This window comes from Brassica oleracea, chromosome C4 (assembly GCF_000695525.1).
Source record: "Brassica oleracea var. oleracea cultivar TO1000 chromosome C4, BOL, whole genome shotgun sequence".
NCBI lineage: Eukaryota > Viridiplantae > Streptophyta > Magnoliopsida > Brassicales > Brassicaceae > Brassica > Brassica oleracea.
Window position 1 is genome coordinate 40,098,734 of NC_027751.1, and position 19,300 is coordinate 40,118,033.

Consider the following 19,300-nt stretch of genomic DNA (forward strand, 5'->3'; position numbering starts at 1 on the left):
AAAGAAGCAATATATGCAGAGGCAGCAAGAAGCATTTGTCACAATCACAAAACAACAACATTGTGTCCCTATGTATAACAAAAGAAAGGGACCCTGCTCTCATAAACAAAAGAGAACACACAAGTTTTTATATCATTCATCTTCTTTCACTTCCTGCATCTCCAAGCAGATACTGAGTATAGAGGTCGATCTCCAACAAATAACTGCACACCCGGTCTTTTCTTTGATCATATACCCATCAAAACCATAGCCTTGAAGCAACCTCCTAGCCTGCAAGCTCCTTGTATTGTCTCCACCAAGCTTGACGCCACTTCTGTTGCTTGAACCGTTGTTTGCTTTGAAAGCTTAACATACTCACACAGAGAAAACATAACATAAGTCAGATTCAATCGTCTGATCCAAACATCAAACATAGAGATGTTATCATGATTTTCATGCAGCCATAACACTACTGCTCCATAACACTACTGCTCCATATAGGCCTTGAAAAACTTAAGAGAAACAGATGCATTCAATCCTATCATGAGTCACTTTAACTTGAATTTATAAAAAAGAAAAAACTAAGAGTGAAACTGTATCAAACCAGTGTGAGGTATTAGCATTATTCTTAAACTGTATCTCCAAAAATTAACAACGAACCTCACCAGTACCGTCCTTGCTTCCAAAGTGGCAACAACCTCTAAGCACTTCTCAATATCTGGTTTCTTAGCCTCCTGCCCATTTCATCAAGACTGTTAAGATATCATAAAGTGTAAAGTCCTTGTTAGTCTTTATAGTTAAGTAAAGACTAACAACTACAAGCCAAACATTATAAACAACAAAAGATGTCACTACTACTTGTTCCTTTCCAAGTCTCTGAACTCACTTTGCTGTTCTTCTACTGGCTTTAAGCTTTCAGAGCCCAGCGTTTAAAACAGTCCCACACACAAACTAACCGAGAGAATCCACAGCCAAACAATGGATCATAATATTTTTTTGGGAATCATCACACACACACAAACATGGAACACAAACAATCATCTTTAATACTAAGACCAAACAATGGATCATAACACAAACATACACATCACACCACTAAGGACCTCTCATCATATATACACTTATATACGTACAAAAAACATGTCTTTACCAACTAGAACCAACCACAACGCATATACCAAGCTCGTATACCAACCATTGGCAGAGATGAAACACACAACATATTCATCAACGATGCTTGAAACTCAAATGCTTTAGAACAGAGACAATACCTCAGCGAGAAAAGGATGAGATGGCTTTGGTCGAGCTCAAGATGCTATGGAGAAGAGAGAGCTTCGAGATGAGATGAGCTCGGAGATGGGTAGATCGAGAGAGAGATAGAGCTTGAGATGTCCGAGATCGAGATGCGTCTATGGACAGAGATGGAAGTTGCGTCGAGATGGAATCTGCGTCGAGAGAAACTGCGTCAACTGAGATTAGAGTTAGGTTATTTAGTAAATAATGAAATATTGTAAGGATAAATGCGTAAATTACGTCTTTGATCGCAGCTTTCTGCGTCAAGATGCTGATAAAATTGGCGTTCAAAATTCATAGACGCAAGACGCAGCGTTTAGCCGCAGCGGCCAAACGCAAGTACTGCGTCAATCAAATGAGCCACAGACGCTGCGGCAATCAATCGAACAACACTAAAATATTAACTAAAATAAAACAAATTAGAGATTTTGTGATGTTTAACTAGAATTTGAATAAACGGCTTCCTCTGTCGTAATTCAACGCCTTTTCTCCGACAGTTTTCCTCACGCCGTGGGTGGCTCCTCCCTCTCTCCTTTTCTGTTTTTTTTTTTTGTTTATTCTTCTTCCTTCTATCCCTCTCCGAGATCTTTGAAACCCTACAGCGTCCAATTGATTTTGGATCTTCTGATCTAGGGTCCTGGAATATGGTTCCTTTTGATGCCGTGTTGCTCTGGTGTTTCGACGAGGTGTTGGGAGACGTGGAAGTTATAAGATGATGACTGAATGATTCTATTGATATGTGTTTGTACAATATATATACACAAGTACATCGAGGGTTCTCTCATGTGGCGGTGTCATTGATTGATTTCCGGCAGCACGTGAGGTGGTTCTGGTTCTTTCTGCCGTTCGGTGAATGGTTCTCAGGCGGTGGCTTTCCGATCTCCTCTTCGTCCTTTGCCTTCCCCTCCCTTCGGTTTTGCTGGTGGTGGTTATCAAGTTCTTCATTCGTGTGTGGTATCCGTCTATCTCCGGCAATCCTCGCTTGCTCTAGGTAAAGAAAAGAACACGCTCTAGTTCTTATAGTTAGGAGTACGTCTGGAGCTTGGTTAGCTTCGCAGGTCTTCAGTGCTCTCTAGCTTCACATAGATGGCGTGCTTAGGCGTTCCTTCATCCCAGTGACATGGCGTCAGTTGATTGCTCTGACAGGAGATCTCCTTTTCTTTTCAACACATGTTCTCTTCCACCTTTGTCATGACTGTCTTCTTTGCAGCCCAGTTTTATGTGCTTAGTAGTCAGTAGTTGTATAATTGTGGGTGAGAGTGAGGTAGCTTTGGCTCCTCTCTCGATTAATAACAATCCGAAAGTTGAACATGGTGTAAGGCCCGGAGTTGCTCTCGCGACTTGTCTGTGTATCTGACCATTCTCCAGCTGAATAGGTGTTGTCGTACCATTTTACTTGAATCCCTCTTGTACACTGCTGTTTATCCCCGTATATGGTTGATTCATTTCAGATTTGGTGTCCCTTTTTGCTTTACTTTCAAGTTGTACTTTTTTTTTTTTTTTTATCTCTGTAAATCTTCTGGTTTCAGTGTTTTTTTAATATGAAAGCCAGTTAAAAAATAAATTTGAATTTGAATGACAAAGATTTACAAGAAATAATTTAGATAAAGACATTCAATTGCTTTTAGTCGTGGTTGCTCTTCTACATCTGGTAAATAATTATTGCTTTGATATTTGGATTCCCAAGACTGTGATAGGGTAATAACCAAATAGTGTGATTTAATAGTCTCTATGATCACAAGGTAATAATCAAAACGGTGAGCTTTGATTCTTCGGTGTGATGGTAAATAAGATAAGTTATTGTTTTTGGCCAAATAAGAAGATAAGTTATTGTTTCTCCTTTAGAAATCGAAAAAAGATTTGGATAAAACCTTGGACCGTCTTATATAACATATGCTTCGTCTTGGTTGGTCTTGAAGCTTTGTTTCATCTCCTTGTCTTTAAGTTTAACTTCTTTTAAGACTTCTATTTGACTAGTCCTGAGTTGGTGTGCCTTTTTGGAGAGAACTATTCTTTTCTTTCTGATTAATTAAATACTCCACATTTGGTTGAATTCTTCTCTTGATAGTTGATAACTTGATATCGATATTCTAGTTGTGGGTGTATGTCTTTGGGCGTTGACATTTGTGGTTCTATGTCCTCATCACAAGCAGTGCATTTACACACATTAAGACCTAACTTTTTAGAACATTTTCACACAGCACACTTTAATAAGTTTCTAACTATTCAAAAACTGAAAGCAATGAAATTAACTAAATTTTGACGTATATTTCAAAAATGGGAATTATTGTTAATTTTTTATGTTTACTCATTTTAGATAATATATAATTGTAGATTTAACAATTTAAAATAGGTTAACTATTTCTCTCTTTTTTTGTATAAATGTATTATAAAGTGAAATTATTCTTATTCATCATGGCGACATATGATAGTTTATTATTTTCAGTTTAAATGAATGCATTTCATATTTATGAAATCAAAATAGGTTTAGTTTGTCATTTGAATATAATTTTATCATATTTAGTTACATATAGTATTTTTGTTTTAATAAAATAGATTACGATTATAAAATTTATAAAAATAACAAAAAAAATTTCGTTTATTAATAAAAATACACTAATTATGAAACTAAGAGTTGTTTTGTAACAAAATAAATATTTGAAATTTTTAAAAGATTTTGTTATAATTTTTTTGAACAAGTCCTGTTATAAAATGAAATACAGTATATTTATATTCAAAATAAAATATATTAAAAATATTATGAATAAATTAATGAGAAGTTGATTTGATATTATTATATTTAATGAATATCTTAAAAAATTTAATATTTTTAATGGCACACATCTCTAATAGTGCTAATGCTAATGCTCTACCAATTAAGCAACTAGTTAACTAACAATTATTTCCATACAGTGTTAATGTGTATAAAAGTTTGGAGAGTAAGGAAAGTGAATGATATCTCAAATAAATAAAAAACTAAAAGGAAATTTTGCTACTATCGGTTTATACATTGACTCGTTTTGTGTATTAGTAAAAATTTAAAATCTATCATCACTTCCGACAACACTCTCCATCGCAGAATTGTTATCTTCGTCCTCCTTGGGTCACTTGTAGCCATCATTAATTCTGTATGCATGGTAGGTTTGCTTATTTAATGCTCTGCTATGACTTTTCGCTTCAAGCTTTTCAAGGATGGATTTTTAACGTGGGCGTTCTTAAACCTATAAGATAATCTATAAATATTATTGGGATTGATGAAGTTTAGTAGTTACCGTATTTATTCGTTTATCGCAACGTATTTATTCGTTTATCGCAATTCCTATAAATTTATTATAGCGGTATTACCAAAAACAATCACCCACCTTGCCACTATTTAATACCACAAGCACAAGTTAAACCACAAATAGAAGTGTGCCTATACTCTCCGGCGGTATTCTACTCTTCCGACGGCTGTCAGTTTGTCAGAGTCACTTAGATCCAACATCTGTCGTTTAGGTTTGTTGCTTCTGTTGTATTTCTACTCTCTCTCTCTGTCGTTTAGGTGCTTTTGAATTCATATTTCGTTTCCTTCTGGTTTATATTCATAAATTTCAATTCCATGTAAGTTGTTTTCTTGGATATGAAAGTCAATGGTTCAATGAGAAGTACGTCGACTAAGCTATAGAGTTCCCTAATTTTTCTTGTCTGAGAATATTTTAGATATCATTTTGTTTCTCAAAATCAACCATGCCCTGATGTTTGGAACCTGGGAGCTAGTGATCTGTACTTGCTGCTAACTTGTGAATTGCCTTCTTTGGATAGTATCTGCTTATGTATATGGTGGTGGGGTCCTTAGAGGAGAATAAGTGACGGGCTGTATCATTTTTTTGGGTATTTTTAACTAACACTTGCTTTTGTGCTTGCAAGGTTTTCATATTCATTTTTTTTGTTCGTGTGCCCGGTCAGTTAGGCCAGTAGTATAGTTTCGTACGTGATTTGCATATTCGAGAACAATAAAGTTTAACTACTATCTTAACAAACAATAGAGAAGTGATGTATAAGATTCAGCCTCTAATCTGGCTAATGAAAAGCAAATTCTCAGCTGAAAAAGCATTTAACACTATTTATATATATTAGGCCTGTTAGAGCACCCTTATTTCCAATATCTAAAAGGAGTTCTCAAGAATAATAAAACAAGAAAAGTAATAAGTGAGTTTCTCTCCTCCCAGTCAGATATTTGAGATGAAGATGCTCTCATAACTGACATAGGTGTTTTATTTATGTCACCATGCGTCTATTGCAACGTGGCTTTTTTTGATCGTCTATATCCGTTTTTTTTTTCAGTTGTGTAAAAGATCAGCAAAATGGTTGCTCAAGGGTTCACTGTGGATCTTGACAAGCCCCTTGCTTTCCAGGTAAGAACTTAAGTAGTATATGATCTGAACATTGGCTGGAGACCATAATCACACAAGATTGTTTTTTTTTCTTTCTTAGAGCTAATCAAAGCTGTATTCCCTTGTCAACCCCCTCTTGGTATTGCTTTGAATGTTTGACAGGTTGGTCATCTCGGAGAAGCTTACGACGAATGGGTTCACCAACCTATTGTAACCAAGGAAGGCCCTCGGTTTTTCCATAGTGACTTTTGGGAGGTATATATCAATTTGTTTTTTTCAATTTATCATATGAACTTTTCAATAATAAGCAATAATATATTCTCTTCGTTCCATTAAGATAGATTTTTTAGAAAAAAAATTATTTCACAAAGATGTATTTTTTGTGTTTCTATGAAAAAATTGTAAATTTCAAGAAAATTAATTGACTTTATTAAATTACTATTGGTTAAAAGTTATTGAAAATTGAAAACTACAGAAAACAATACATTTATTATGGTAGTTTAATGTGTTTTCTTAATATGTATGAAAATATTAAAAAGTCTATCTTTATGAAACGGATAGAGTATTAGATAAGCCCTTGATCCTCCATGGTCTGACATATTTGCAATGAAACAGTTCTTGACCCTTACAGTTTGGTGGGCGGTTCCTGTCATTTGGTTGCCAGTTGTTGTCTGGTGTATCTCCATGTCAGTAAGCATGGGCTGTTCATTCCCAGAAATTGTCTCATTGGTTGCCTTGGGAATATTTATCTGGACTTTTATAGAATACTGTCTTCACCGTTTCCTTTTCCACATGAAGACCAAGAGTTACTGGTTCGTCACACACACACACACACTTTCTTTCTCTGTGTGTAACATTTATATACTTAGCAGTCACTATGAATCCTCTTCAACTAGATGCTAATGTTATTGTGGAGCCATTTTCAGGGGAAACACGGCACACTATCTTATTCACGGATACCATCACAAGCACCCAATGGACCACCTTCGACTCGTCTTTCCTCCTGCCTTAACAGCTATTATGTGCTTTCCTGTAAGCATTTGATCATATGTATATACTTACTGTCCTGTTTTAAAAATAAAACCTTTTTAATGCGTTTTATCTTTTTGCTTATGTCCCAGCTCTGGAACCTTGCGAAGCTAATCGCAACTCCTTCAACCGCACCTGCATTGTTTGGAGGCGGCCTGCTCGGCTATGTGATGTACGATCTTACTCACTACTACCTTCACCATGCCAACCCAACTATACCAGTAACCAAAAGCCTCAAGGTTAAACAAGGCCAAGTTTTCTTCTCTTTTGTATACATACAAGACCTTACACATCATTATTAAAAGGTTTATGGGTTTTTGTTGTTTTTTTTGTGATATCTGCAGAAATCCCATTTGAACCATCACTTCAGGATTCAGGACAAGGGATATGGAGTAACTTCGTCGCTATGGGACATAGTGTTTGGTACCCTTCCCACCACAAAAGCTCTCAAAAGAGCGCAACAAAAGTACTAAGATGGGTGCAAAACGAAAAGGATATTTGTAATACACAGTTTATCTTAAACTATTAATCATCACTCTATGTTAATCTGATCACGTTTCATTTGGGCAATGTCTTTGTATATCAATATACTTCACATCCTATGTAATAGTTTTTATGTGTTTCACAACTTAAAAAAAGACTTTGTTTACAACAAGTGCACATATATATGCTTTGTTATGACGCTAATTCTGAAGAGATACAAAAACTAGATGGATGCGATGTGTGGGTCTTTCGAAGCTTTTCATGTACGTGAGCTAACCACATGGACATCCCCTCGTGTCATAAGAGTGATGGGAATCGAACTTACCGTGTTCCGTACGCTTCTATCAACAATTTTTTATGATCACCAACCAATTCAAGGAGAGGGCCTTTATCTTTAATTTATTCAAATAATAAACCCAACCAAAACTAAAGCAGGTTAGTCTCTCATTTTTAAAAAATATCCAACGGATATGTTGCAGGTAGGCCTGCGGAAATTAATCCCAACCAAAATATTCATTGTTGGTTCAAATCCTGTTAGCAGTTTGGTTTAGTTTGGTAAATTTGTTTTAATTTTTTAATAAAATTATAACCAAATTATAACTATTTATACCAGATTATCCAAATTACAATCGAAAATATATCCAAATTTAACTAAATCTAACTGAAGTATCTGATTTTTAACTAAACTAAACCAGATTTTGACCTATAATAAAAAAATTGGTTCAATTCCGTAAAAAAGGTTAAAAATCAAATTAAAAATATATATTCAACCGAGGCAAACCAATTTTTGTTTGGTTTAATTCAGAAAGATTTTATGGAAACAGAAATAACCAAAAATCAAAACCAGGAATTGGCAGTTAACCAAACCGGTTTTAATCGAAGTAGAAGCGATCTCAGAGGCAGAATAGGATAAACTGCGTAGCCAAACAAAGCCTAGACTCGACGAATCAATGGGTTTTTTTTTTATCAGTAAAAAGTTAATCGATGGTTGTCCCGCCTTCACTCTCACTCGAATCGTACTCCCTACTCTTTTGCCAAGTTCAGTTTCTTTCTCCATGAGTTATCCGATTTTCATCTCCGACGATGATGCTACTCCTCCACCTCCATTCCCATCCAACAAGAGGCCTCGAAAGAATCCTCCTCCCACCCCTACCGTCGAAACCGAAGCTTCTTCTTCTTCTCCTCTGCTCGTCGACGACGACGATGACGTCACCGTCGTCAGATGTCCCCTTGGTTCCGCAGCTGGCTCCTCTTCGCGGCGCCGTGAAGAAATTTTAGCCGGTGAGTGTTGATTTTGAACAGTTAGGGTTTGTCTCTGGTTGCGATTAGGATGAGCCTCTTCAATTTTTGCAATTATGTTTGTGATTCGTGATGATGATTCTCTGTAAATATTGGAATTGTCGTATTAGGTAAAGGAGTGATATCTCTTGACTCGGATTCTGAAGACACTCCTGGAGCTGGAGCTGAGACTTCGAACAAGTATGGGCCCACCATACATGTTGATTCTTTGCAGCATCCTTGTCGATTGGAGCCTCTTACCAGTGATTCTGATTCTGGTGAGGAGAGCTTTTACCCCTTGTTATTACAATAATGATATGCTTAGGAATAGTAGAGTTATAAATCACTTGTTGATTGATTTATTTCTTTTAGATAATAGTACTGATTGGTTGCGGGGACCCAGTTCTCAATCTTCACTTCCCAAAGTTGCTATTGAGGTAACACTTTATCTGCCTCTTTTAAAGAAAGAAAACGTTTGCTTGTGTCTTCTGTTTTATTGATTTTTGAAAAATCAGGTCGATTCTGACCAAGAGAATGAAGACGTAAGTGTTGAGAAAATGAGTCGACAAAAGCAGACATCCGGCTCTAAAAGTCCATCTCTTTCTGGTAACGCATTGCCAAGAAAGCGGTTGTCAAAGGATGAAAGAATCCGTGCCGCAGAGGAAAAAAAGTTAAGGAAAGAAGTGAGTGTCATTTTTACCTTCTTTTTTTTTGTTCTTTCCACCAACTGCTGATTAGATTCCGTCATGCAGCAAGAGAAATTACAGAGAGCTGCCTCGAGAGCAGAAGAAGCTGAGAAAAGGAAGTTGGACAAGGAAATGCAGAAACGGGGAAAAGGAAAGTTGGCGCTTAAATCTATCGTCGCTGAGATTGATCTTCAGTTGGTTGAAGGAGCCCTTGGAGGTAAAAGACTTTCTCCATTCTTTGGATTATTCTTTTCTCTCAAGGCTAGCTATAGATTAGTATAGAGACTGATTACTTTTGATGTACTGTTGATATAGCACCTCTGATCACACTGTTCGCTGAGAAAGGCATTACGTACCGTGTAATCTCTAATCCAATCAAGAGTTCTATTGTGTGGACAATGACGACACTTCCAGAGGATGTTTCTCAGGTACGGTACAGTAGAATCGTGCCAATGTTATTTAATATGTTTTGCGTCTTGAGTCTCACCACTGAAATATTTTGGAGGACATGTGATCTTAGAACCTAGAACTTGCAACTTTTATCAATACCCCCAATCTAGTCTCTATCCTTGTTTCTTGTGAGGATAAGCATGTGAAATGTCATTTGAACTTTTGCGTTTTCTTTCACTTATGCATCAAACTGTTTGGTGTTGTTAGCTTCATTTCATAATAGCCTTAATGAAAGGACCGTTTATTGTTCAACGTGCTCTATTCTGTATTTCATTTCCAGCAAATGGGCATTGTTTATCAAAATTTATTTTGCTATGTGATTCTGTTATAATTTTTTTAAAACCTTAAAATGATATATTGCTTATTACAGAGTCATTTGACTATATAATATTTAAAAGAGAAAAGAAATATATCCCTTGTGTGAAGGGTTGAAGGGACTTCACTATATGTATCTGATGTATTCTGTTGTTTTCTGATTTGCATCTTCTTTTCTCTGTTGCAGAAGATTCCATATGTTTTACTTGTGCACGAGGCTGAAGAATTTTGCAATCTTGTTGCAAATGAAAGACTTCTAGAAAACGTCTCGAGAGTTCGGGACCAATACCCATCTTATACAGTGTGCTACCTCACAAATAAATTGATTTCATACGTTGAAAAAAGGTTGAGATAAGGTAAATTTGTTTTGCATGAAGCTTTCCATCATGGAGCTGAATAATCTGATTTTCTAGGGAAAAGAAAGATTATAACGTGGGAAAATCCAATGGTTGGAAGCGACCTCCTATTGATGAGGTACTACGGTACTTAACACGACCATATGTAGGGTTTATTGCTCTTTTCTTAGTGTTCTTAAACATACTTGCCTTTGTGATATTTGATGTGTAATACAGGTGCTTGCAAAGTTAACAACGCACTATGATAGAGTGCATTCCAGGCATTGTATAGATGGGCCTGAGGTGGCTGCACATGTTGTTGGTTTAACGAGCAGTCTGGCCTCTTGCCACTTCAGGTACTAATCATCTATCTTGATATGATGCTTTATAGTTGTTTATATCCCCCCAAAAAAAAAATTCAAATCAGTTAATCTCTTGAATAGAAACCGATCAAAAGATGATCATGAATAGTGGGCTGTAAGGTTAGGCATTTTCTTGTAGACTTAATCTTACGTGTCTGTGAAGTAAATTAAATGGCGCCGACCCTGAGAGCTCAACACTACGTGGAAGTAGAACTTGATACATATACGTGTGGCTGTATGGTTCTGGCGATTGTGTTTCTCTGTATTTTCCTGCTTGGTTTTAGGTAAAAACTAATCCTGGTTCTGTAAACTGATGCACAGGAAAAAGTCATCTTGGTTATCAGTAAAGGCTGAAGGTATTGTAGCCTCCATGGATTCTGTTGACAAGCATTTGATTAAGAAGAGTCCATGGTAAAGTATAAATTAAAACCACTAAAAAATGTTGTTATTGTTGTTTAGTCGATCTAAATCACCCGTGGCGTGTTTGATCTATAGGTTAAAAGCGTTAATAGCAATACCAAAGGTGCAGCCAAGATACGCGGTAGCAGTGGGGAAGAAATATCCAACAATGAAGTCTCTTCTTAAGGTGTATATGGATCCTAACAAATCGGAACAAGAGAAGGAGTTGCTTCTAAAGGACTTGAAATTAGAAGGGTTAACAGGAAAAGACGCAAACTTAGGAATAGTTGGTTCTAAGCGGATATATAGAGTTCTCATGTCTAGGACTGGAGAACTTAAGACTGATGAAGTGGCTTCACAGATTTATTCTCCACACGACTTGGACTAGAACTTTGTCAGACAAAAACAGTAGAGTGCTTTTGTCTTGAGATTAAATTTTTGTACATGTATGCAAGTTACATAACTTGTAAAAAAAGTTGATAATCTCATAACTTTCTACTCTATTTGATATCTCATATAATCTCTAGGTTTTACATCTCTACGCCCTGAACCGAGTCCGGTTCCTTGATGGTGCTGATTTTCGAATGCAGTCTAGAGCCTTCAGGTATCCCCAAAGGAGGATTCTCACAAGAACAGTTATCAACAGCAAAGAGCTCCCACTCTTTAATCCCACATTTCTCCAATGCTGACTGCAATCTTTCCCTCTCCTTCTCTGCCGGGTACGAACCATCAGGTGTCACAAGCACAGCTCCGGTGTAAGACTGTCCCGCAACACGAGCCGCTCCATTGTAATGGAACAGTCCCCAACTGAGATCATCACACACATCCACAATAGTCCAAAACTCGTTTGACACCACACCATTGTCTAAAACACTGAGACGGAACGTTGCAGGAGTCTTTCCTCTCTTAACCGAGTATCTTCTCCTTCTCCACACCAGCTTCCCTTCAAGCGTCCTCACCTGAAACACAGGTTCGTACCAAAACGATGACTTCCCTTTACCTCTGTAGAAAAGCTGGTACTGACACGGGAACTGATCATAAGCCGGGTTTTGTCCAGCCGCGACACGCCAGCTCCAGTCCAAGTCCCCTAACCATCCAACAAAAAGGTCTTCTGCTGTCTCATGACATAACTCCTTCCCTCGAAAACTCGTCATGGGAGGCACATAAGGCTTTTCAGGGATCTTTGCATCTAGCTCTAGACAGTTGTGTTTCTGTAGTACACAAAGAGAGAAGGCTTCAAAGTACGGACTCTCGTAAGAAGCAATGCATCTGTAGCTGCACACCTGGTCCACAGGACTACATTTGTTCAAACACTGAAGAGCTTTCCGACAATTCGGATCCAAGAGACAGTTCAGAATCTGAGGTCCACAGTTTTTAACCATACAACCAAGCGTCGAGAACCCTTTGGATCTCAGGTTCTGCAACACGGGAACTGGTCTAACGTAAGCGTTGATGATGACAAGCAAACAGAACCGTATGTCATCAGAGTTGCGGCGTTCCCAAGCATCTCCCACTGTCTTCACAACCTCCGTTCCTTCTTTGTCTGTATCACCGGTTTTGAAATCAGTGCCTCCGAGCCTGTTCATCAAATCTGGAGAAGACTCGAAACAAATCACGTTTTTGATGTTCTTGCTGTTCGTCTGAATCCATTTAACAGATTCTGAGTTGTTAACAGCAACAACAACCAAGATATCAGTCCGGTTCAGTTCCTTCTTCAGATTCATAGCTCTTTGATCATTTGATCGTAAGATTCCATCATCAAAGACGAGCATTTCGTAACCTTCATCAACCCATTTTAGTCTTCTTGCCTGTTAATGAAAGATGTGAGGGTTGTAAAATGAGATTACAGAAAGTTAAAAGAGTAATCAAAGATAGAAGAGAAGCACGTACAGTGTGGAGCATAACTTCGTGCCAGGAGGTGGATTTGAGTGGGCTTACTTGTCCTTTCCCGACCAGAGCAACCAATCTCACTGGCTTCTCCGTCTTGGTACTCCTCTCTGTCTCCAAAACCGATTGAACAACCGTTCGCGTGCGGAAACTCAGTTTCCGTCGGGGTAATGTTGTGCCATCTATGGAAGGACGAAGCTTCTGGACCGGAGAGAAAGCCGCTCGACCAGTGACAAACCGATTGGAGAAGTTAGCGGATGATCTCGTTCCAGGAAGAGAAGGTGCTTTCAGAGAAATCGACATTACGAAGAAAATACAGCAGTAACGGTAAGGTAGTCTCACCCTTTATAAATGTTCACAATCAAGCCACGTGTTGAGTCATGATTGGTCCAACAACTTTACTTTCTTTTTTTTTTTTTCTGATCTTCAATAAGAAAGTAGTAGAGACGCCCAGAGTCTAATTGAAAGTTCCCAACCAAATTTATATTTTTTAAATCAATAATTTGGATTGGTATAATTCAGAAGAAAAACCAGAACATTTTGCAGAACGGTTTAACGAAACATTTTATTTATTTAAATGTAATCTCGAGTTTCATTTATATCACCATTATCAGAAACATGAAACCCACGTTTGTTTCTAAAAATCACAAGCGTATTAATAACCAGAAAGAAAGTTAAGACCATTTGGTATTATATTTCGAGTCCATGGTGAGAGACCGACCTTATTAACCAAAAACAACAAAAGGGAACAATAAAAAAGAGCGAGAGAGATCTTTCTTCTGCTTTTCTTGCAAGAAAATCTCAAAATGCTTCTTCTTAGGATCATCATCAAACCTTACATAAAGTTACGGATGTCCAACGATTTCACGTCTGGCATCTCCTCATCCTTGAACTCCTCCCTGAACAATCAAAATCCCAAGTTCCATACTCGTCTTATAATAAGCAAATATTGAAGATGACAACACAAAAAGAAGACTTACTTCTTTTTCTGAGATTCCATTGCTTCAAGAGCATCACTCTTCAGCTCATCCAACTGAGCTTTAGCAATGCTCAGCTCCAAGTTCTCCTCGTATTTAGGAAGATCTTCTTTCCTAATCCCAAGCCTGTTGATATTGCAAACATGTAATTTCATTAGCTGTGATAACTAACCGATATAGTTGTTCTTTGTTTAGTATTATGGGTGGCTGAGGAGTGGGATAACGCACTTTTTGTTGCCTTTCTCGAATTCAGCAACCAAAAGATCCATTCCTTTCTTGTCGCTTCTCAAGAGAGGCTTCTTTATATCCTTTTCAACTTTCTCCAAAGCCTCGAACATCATGGCCTCAGCACCAAGCTCATCAGTAAGCCCCCTCCTGCAAGATACAAGAATTATTAACTCAATACTATCCAAAAGAGGGTAATGAAACTCATCCAAGGTCGAACACTTACCTGGTGCGGATATCCTTCAACTTCAAGAGGTAAGCACGAGCATCTGGGATCTCCTTAGTCTCGTTCTCAATATCATATTTGATGCGTTGAGATTCGGAGAACATGTCTGCCCTGCATACAAGCAAGAACGCATAGCATACCAAGCAAAAACAAATCAGCAACATACAATCAAGAAAAATAACAGACATCTAGAGAAGGGGTAAAGAAGAGGCCCTACTTTTGCCTGATGGTCTTCATGACATTAGCATACTGTTTGACCGCAGCAGGGTCTTCAGGATCAAGGGTGATCTTCTCCTTACGGAGAATATCAACTGCAGCCAGAAATTTGTTCTTGATCTCCGTAAAGACACCCTTCAACATCTCTGTTCAAAAAATGCAAGACTCTAGTCAATAACTAAAAAAAAAAAAATGCTCTCAGTTCTTACTCTAAACACACACATCTACACACTGCAGATTTAAAAAACACAGCGGAATAGACGAAGAGATAATACAGCTTCTTCACAAGATAACTTGCAGTACAACAGTTCCTAGCGATCATGGTCTGGGTGCTGAGTAAGTACTTCTACAAATTCCAAATGGAGAAAGTGAATTTGACATTTTCTCAACTAGACAACATGCTAAACTCAAAAGCAGGAACGGCTAAACAAAAGAAAGCATATGTTTTCAGAAGCAAAAAAAAGGAAGCATGATTTTTTATACAGAGTTTGTTGACGAACCATCTCCTTTAAAAGTAGGACGAGCAGCTTCCTTGGCAAAAGCGCGGACGGGAATAGCATGGTGCTGCTGCAAAATGACTAAACTCCCTTGTAGCTGCGTAATGATGGTAAGCTAAGTTAGCAGCTAGTCAATCAATGAAATAATAAACGTATTGAGAGACATATAACATCATCTATCGAACTATCAACAACGAGTAGCAAAGGAGGAATCGTTTATCTAAGAATATATCATTCGACACACAAAAAGAAAACATCAAACTTTGAATCAAATCTATGTGTTTCGGTGATGAATATATCAAATCCAGCACCTCACTCTCTAATCATCACATCCAAACACGTAAAAACGCATAAATCGGGGGAAAGTAAAGAAGGAATCAAGCAGACCGAAGAAGATGATTGAAATGCATCGAGCGAGCGGAGAGAGACTAAACCTGCTTAGATCTGGAGAGGAAACGAGAAGCGTACGCCATTTTTTTAGAAATCGAATCTCCTCTTTCTCGAAATTAGGGTTTGTGCTGCTGCTGCGTTGAGATCCCTATCTGAGAGAGCACTTGGAGGGTGTTGTTTGATGGACAGACTAGACTACTTTGTTATTCTTTTACGGAGTCAAACTTCATCGTTGTACAGCCTAGATCAACGGCTCAGATTTATCCCTATGTTAAAATACTTCAATTTCTTTTTCCCCGTCGAACCAAATTTTCATTTCTGAAAGCCCAATGGGCAAGTTACATACACAGAGACAGCCCATTTCGTACCATTTACAACTTTCATTAGTAAATTCAGGGGGAAAATGGCCTATTCCTCTTTAACTAATTGTTTCCGGCTTTTTCACACACAAACTTTTAAGCCTTGCCAAAAAACCACATGAACAACAAGAAAGTGGTTTATTCCCCTATGAAGTAGTTTTTCCTGGCTTTTTCACACACGAACTTTTAATTCATGCCAAAAAGTTCATGAACAACTCTATTTTTTGAATAACATATACAAACTATCGATTTTTAAATTAATTCACCTAAAACCGTAAATGGTGTTATTTAAATGTTAAATAGGTTTATGACAGGTGGAGAGCCGGTTTAATTTGGATTCATAAAAAAAATACTACGTAGTTTTATCCTTCTTCTCTTTTTTTGTCAACTGTTCTTCTTTTTCACAAATAGTTTTACTCTTCGTCATCAAGTGTGGATAAAATTTATTATTCTGGAGAAGAATAAAATGTTTTACATGATGCATAAAGAAAGAAAAGCAGCAACTACTAGCTTACAATCTCCATGTATTGCCACAAGGAATTATAAAATCGACGCAATATTCCCAACTGATGATGAAGTGTAAAACGATTCCTGATAAAAAAAAGCAATTAACAAAAAAGAAAGAAGAATAAAACGACATAGTATTTTTTTATCAACCCAAATTAAACCGGCTTTCCACCTGTCATAAACCAAGTTAACGTTTAAATTACACCGTTTACAGTTTTAGGGGAATTAGTTTAAAATAGATAGTTTGTGTATGTAATCCCAAAAATAGAGTTGTTCATGTGCTTTTTGACATGATTTAAAAGTTCGTGTGTGAAAAAGTCAGAAAAACTAGTTCATAGGGGAATAAGCCATTTTCGTGTTGTTCATGGTTTTTGACATGGTTTAAAAGTTCGTGTATGAAAAAGCCGGGAACAATTAGTTCATAGGGGAATAAGCCATTTTTCCAAATTTAGGCCTAGGAATTTTAACATGATCCCGAACCGGAACCGACCCTAAAATACCAAACCTGAAACCAAACCGAAAATTTACAAGTACCTTTTGGGTCTAAATTTCTTTTATCCGAAAGAACTGATCTGAATAGACCTAGACCCGAAAAGAACCGACCCGAATAGACCCAACTTGATAAGAACTGATTTGTACCGACCTTAAAAACATATATATCCAAAGCTATGATTTTTTGTGTTCTATTATATATATATGTAATTTAGTTAAAATATTTTTTGTTAACAATACGTGTTATTATTTATTTATTTTGTAACATTTTTAAGTAATATGAAGTTTTAAAATGTAAAATTTAGAGTTAAAAAATGTTTTATTTTAATTATTAATGGTTTAATTTAAGTTATTTTGTGAAATTTTAGATATATATGATAAATGTCGACTAAATTTGATGGAGTTTGGGTAGTTCATGCCTTTTACAGATCCTAAATACCTGAACTTCTTCCGGACCATACAGACCCAAAAATACGGATATTTTACAGGAATTTTAATTATATACCGAACCGACCTGGACCCGAAAAGAACCGACCCGAATCCAAACCGAAAATTTATAAGTACCTATTGGGTCTAAATGTTTAAGATCCGAGAGACCCGGACCCGAAAGGAACCGGTACGAACCCGACCCGAAGACCCGAACGCCCATGCCTAAGTAAACTAATACAAAATATACTTCTAGATTTTTGATTGGTGACATAAATTACAATCCATTAAGTTTGGATTAAGATTATAATTCATATTTCAAAACCAATCATGAATTACTTTTAACCTTTTCATTTAATTTCTTTGATTGGTAATTTGATTAGTAACATGTTTTACACTGATTTTGTTGGAGTTAGACATTGAGATTGATCTGCGCATCCGCGGATATGGGTTCTTACATTTTTGTACATTGATATTTTTTTTTCATAATTATTTTTATATATTTTAGATTGATCGTAATATAAATAATTTTATTCAAAAGATATGGACTGAATCGGGTAATATGTTTATTTTTGGTACAAATATCCAAATCCGTTTCAAATACATTTGTTATTTAGATATTTTTAGGTTCCTATACATAAAAACCAAACTCATCAAAACCCAGAATGACCCAACTCAAAATCCACAGTAAATTTATAATATTCAAGCGAGCCTAATTTCAAAATAAAAAAATAATGATACCCGAAAAGAATAATCCACACCTAAATGGATATCCAATGTTCATGCCTAACAGATTTTATAAACTAATAAAAATGACTCTTTCTATGTGTTTGGCTAAATTAAGTGAAATATATAGAGTTTTTTATTTAGTAAAATAATTATACGGAGTGAATAATAAATGTAACACATTTTTATTATTTTGATTTAAGTTATTACTTTATTCACCAAACTATGTTTTTGAGTTATTTTTTGGCTACATAATTTTCCACCGACTGAAACTAAAATATAAAAAGTTTTAATAAAACAAACTAAATAGAACGTTTAACCATATGAAAAATCCAGTTATTTTTCATTTTTGATTTTAAAATTGGCACAAAATTAATGTTAATTAACTAATAAATAAAAATCGGCATTATTATTATAGTAATATAATTAAGGGCTTTTTGCAGAATTGACCTATAACTTAAAGTCAAACACAAAACTAACCTTCTTTTTTTTGAAAATTGGTTTTGCCCTATTCACCACACAAGTTCATATAATTTACGAAAATGCCATCAATTTTTTTTTTCTTTTTTTTTTCGAAAATGACATTTTTACTCTCTCACCCTCATCATCTTCAAGTAATTACAAGATTGTCATTGTCATCAATACCACAACCACCATGAACAACCAATTTGAAGCTCTTAATGCTCCCAAAATCGATTTACCCTTCTTCTTTTTCCATTCTTGTGAACTAAACACAACATATCTCTCACTTTCTCTCCACAATGAGCTAAAAAAACCCAAGATTTTGATTCTAAATTTTTTATGGTTCATAGAGTCATAGAAGCTAACGATTCTGGGTGGGTTACTTTCGTTTGTGATTCTGTGTGCTTGGAGAAGCCTTATGTATGCTAAGGAACTTATCTCACCAATTTAAGGTATGACATCGAGTTTTTTTCCAGATCTGTTCGTCAGACGACTTACTTGGGAAGTCGTCTGGCTGTAGACAACTTACCTGGAAGTCGTCTGGTCAACGCAGAGGTTATTTTTGCAATTGACTTTGAAATCTGTAACCTGAGACGACTGAAAGTTAAGTCGTCTACTATTGTTTGGTTTCAAAAAAATTTCCAAAGAACCTAGACGACTTACATTTCAGTCGTCATAGGTTAGTTTTGCATTTGACTGGATAATTACAGAAGTTTGACTTCCCCAGACGACTTACATTTCAGTCGTCTGGCAAAAATTAAAATAATAATATTTTTTTAAAAGTAGACGACTTAACTGTAAGTCGTCTACTTTTAAAAAAATATTATTATTTTAATTTTCGCCAGACGACTGAAATGTAAGTCGTCTGGGGAAGTCAAACTTCTGAAATTATCCAGTCAAATGCAAAACTAACCTATGACGACTGAAA

At 36.4% G+C, this 19,300-nt stretch overlaps 4 protein-coding genes and 1 long non-coding RNA gene across 7 annotated transcripts; 2 read left to right on the plus strand and 3 right to left on the minus strand.

Annotated features, from left to right (window-relative positions):
* Positions 1 to 226: 226 nt before the first annotated feature.
* On the minus strand, positions 227 to 727 carry LOC106341190. The gene is made up of 2 exons (XR_001269579.1): positions 640 to 727; positions 227 to 344 (listed from the first exon to the last, which is right to left on the minus strand). It is a non-coding gene; the product is annotated as an uncharacterized LOC106341190 (long non-coding RNA).
* A 3,831-nt stretch (positions 728 to 4,558) lies between these two features.
* Positions 4,559 to 7,299, plus strand: LOC106339721 (fatty acid 2-hydroxylase 1-like). Of its 3 annotated transcripts, none has more exons than XM_013778577.1 (7): positions 4,559 to 4,767; positions 5,596 to 5,666; positions 5,808 to 5,900; positions 6,261 to 6,457; positions 6,572 to 6,677; positions 6,767 to 6,913; positions 7,019 to 7,299. In XM_013778577.1, exons 2-7 carry the CDS (start codon positions 5,616 to 5,618, stop codon positions 7,145 to 7,147), a joined length of 723 nt encoding a protein of 240 aa, XP_013634031.1. In that variant the 5' UTR covers positions 4,559 to 4,767; positions 5,596 to 5,615; the 3' UTR covers positions 7,148 to 7,299. The 3 variants fall into 3 exon arrangements, with proteins under 3 accessions (XP_013634031.1, XP_013634032.1, XP_013634033.1); XM_013778578.1 differs by lacking the exon at positions 4,559 to 4,767 and adding an exon at positions 5,358 to 5,460; XM_013778579.1 differs by lacking the exon at positions 4,559 to 4,767 and adding an exon at positions 5,501 to 5,520.
* Positions 7,300 to 8,118: 819 nt separating this feature from the next.
* LOC106336921 (crossover junction endonuclease EME1A-like) lies at positions 8,119 to 11,483 on the plus strand. Its single transcript, XM_013775899.1, has 11 exons — positions 8,119 to 8,438; positions 8,567 to 8,713; positions 8,808 to 8,872; positions 8,951 to 9,118; positions 9,188 to 9,338; positions 9,437 to 9,549; positions 10,074 to 10,231; positions 10,300 to 10,360; positions 10,459 to 10,577; positions 10,905 to 10,994; positions 11,079 to 11,483. Exons 1-11 carry the CDS (start codon positions 8,213 to 8,215, stop codon positions 11,368 to 11,370), a joined length of 1,590 nt encoding a protein of 529 aa, XP_013631353.1. The 5' UTR covers positions 8,119 to 8,212; the 3' UTR covers positions 11,371 to 11,483.
* On the minus strand, positions 11,373 to 13,180 carry LOC106336922. Its single transcript, XM_013775900.1, has 2 exons — positions 12,873 to 13,180; positions 11,373 to 12,790 (listed from the first exon to the last, which is right to left on the minus strand). Exons 1-2 carry the CDS (start codon positions 13,170 to 13,172, stop codon positions 11,513 to 11,515), a joined length of 1,578 nt encoding a protein of 525 aa, XP_013631354.1. The 5' UTR covers positions 13,173 to 13,180; the 3' UTR covers positions 11,373 to 11,512.
* Positions 13,181 to 13,441: 261 nt separating this feature from the next.
* LOC106339325 (probable ATP synthase 24 kDa subunit, mitochondrial) lies at positions 13,442 to 15,597 on the minus strand. Its single transcript, XM_013778114.1, has 7 exons — positions 15,445 to 15,597; positions 15,014 to 15,107; positions 14,515 to 14,659; positions 14,298 to 14,408; positions 14,075 to 14,221; positions 13,850 to 13,972; positions 13,442 to 13,768 (listed from the first exon to the last, which is right to left on the minus strand). Exons 1-7 carry the CDS (start codon positions 15,481 to 15,483, stop codon positions 13,705 to 13,707), a joined length of 723 nt encoding a protein of 240 aa, XP_013633568.1. The 5' UTR covers positions 15,484 to 15,597; the 3' UTR covers positions 13,442 to 13,704.
* Positions 15,598 to 19,300: the final 3,703 nt, after the last annotated feature.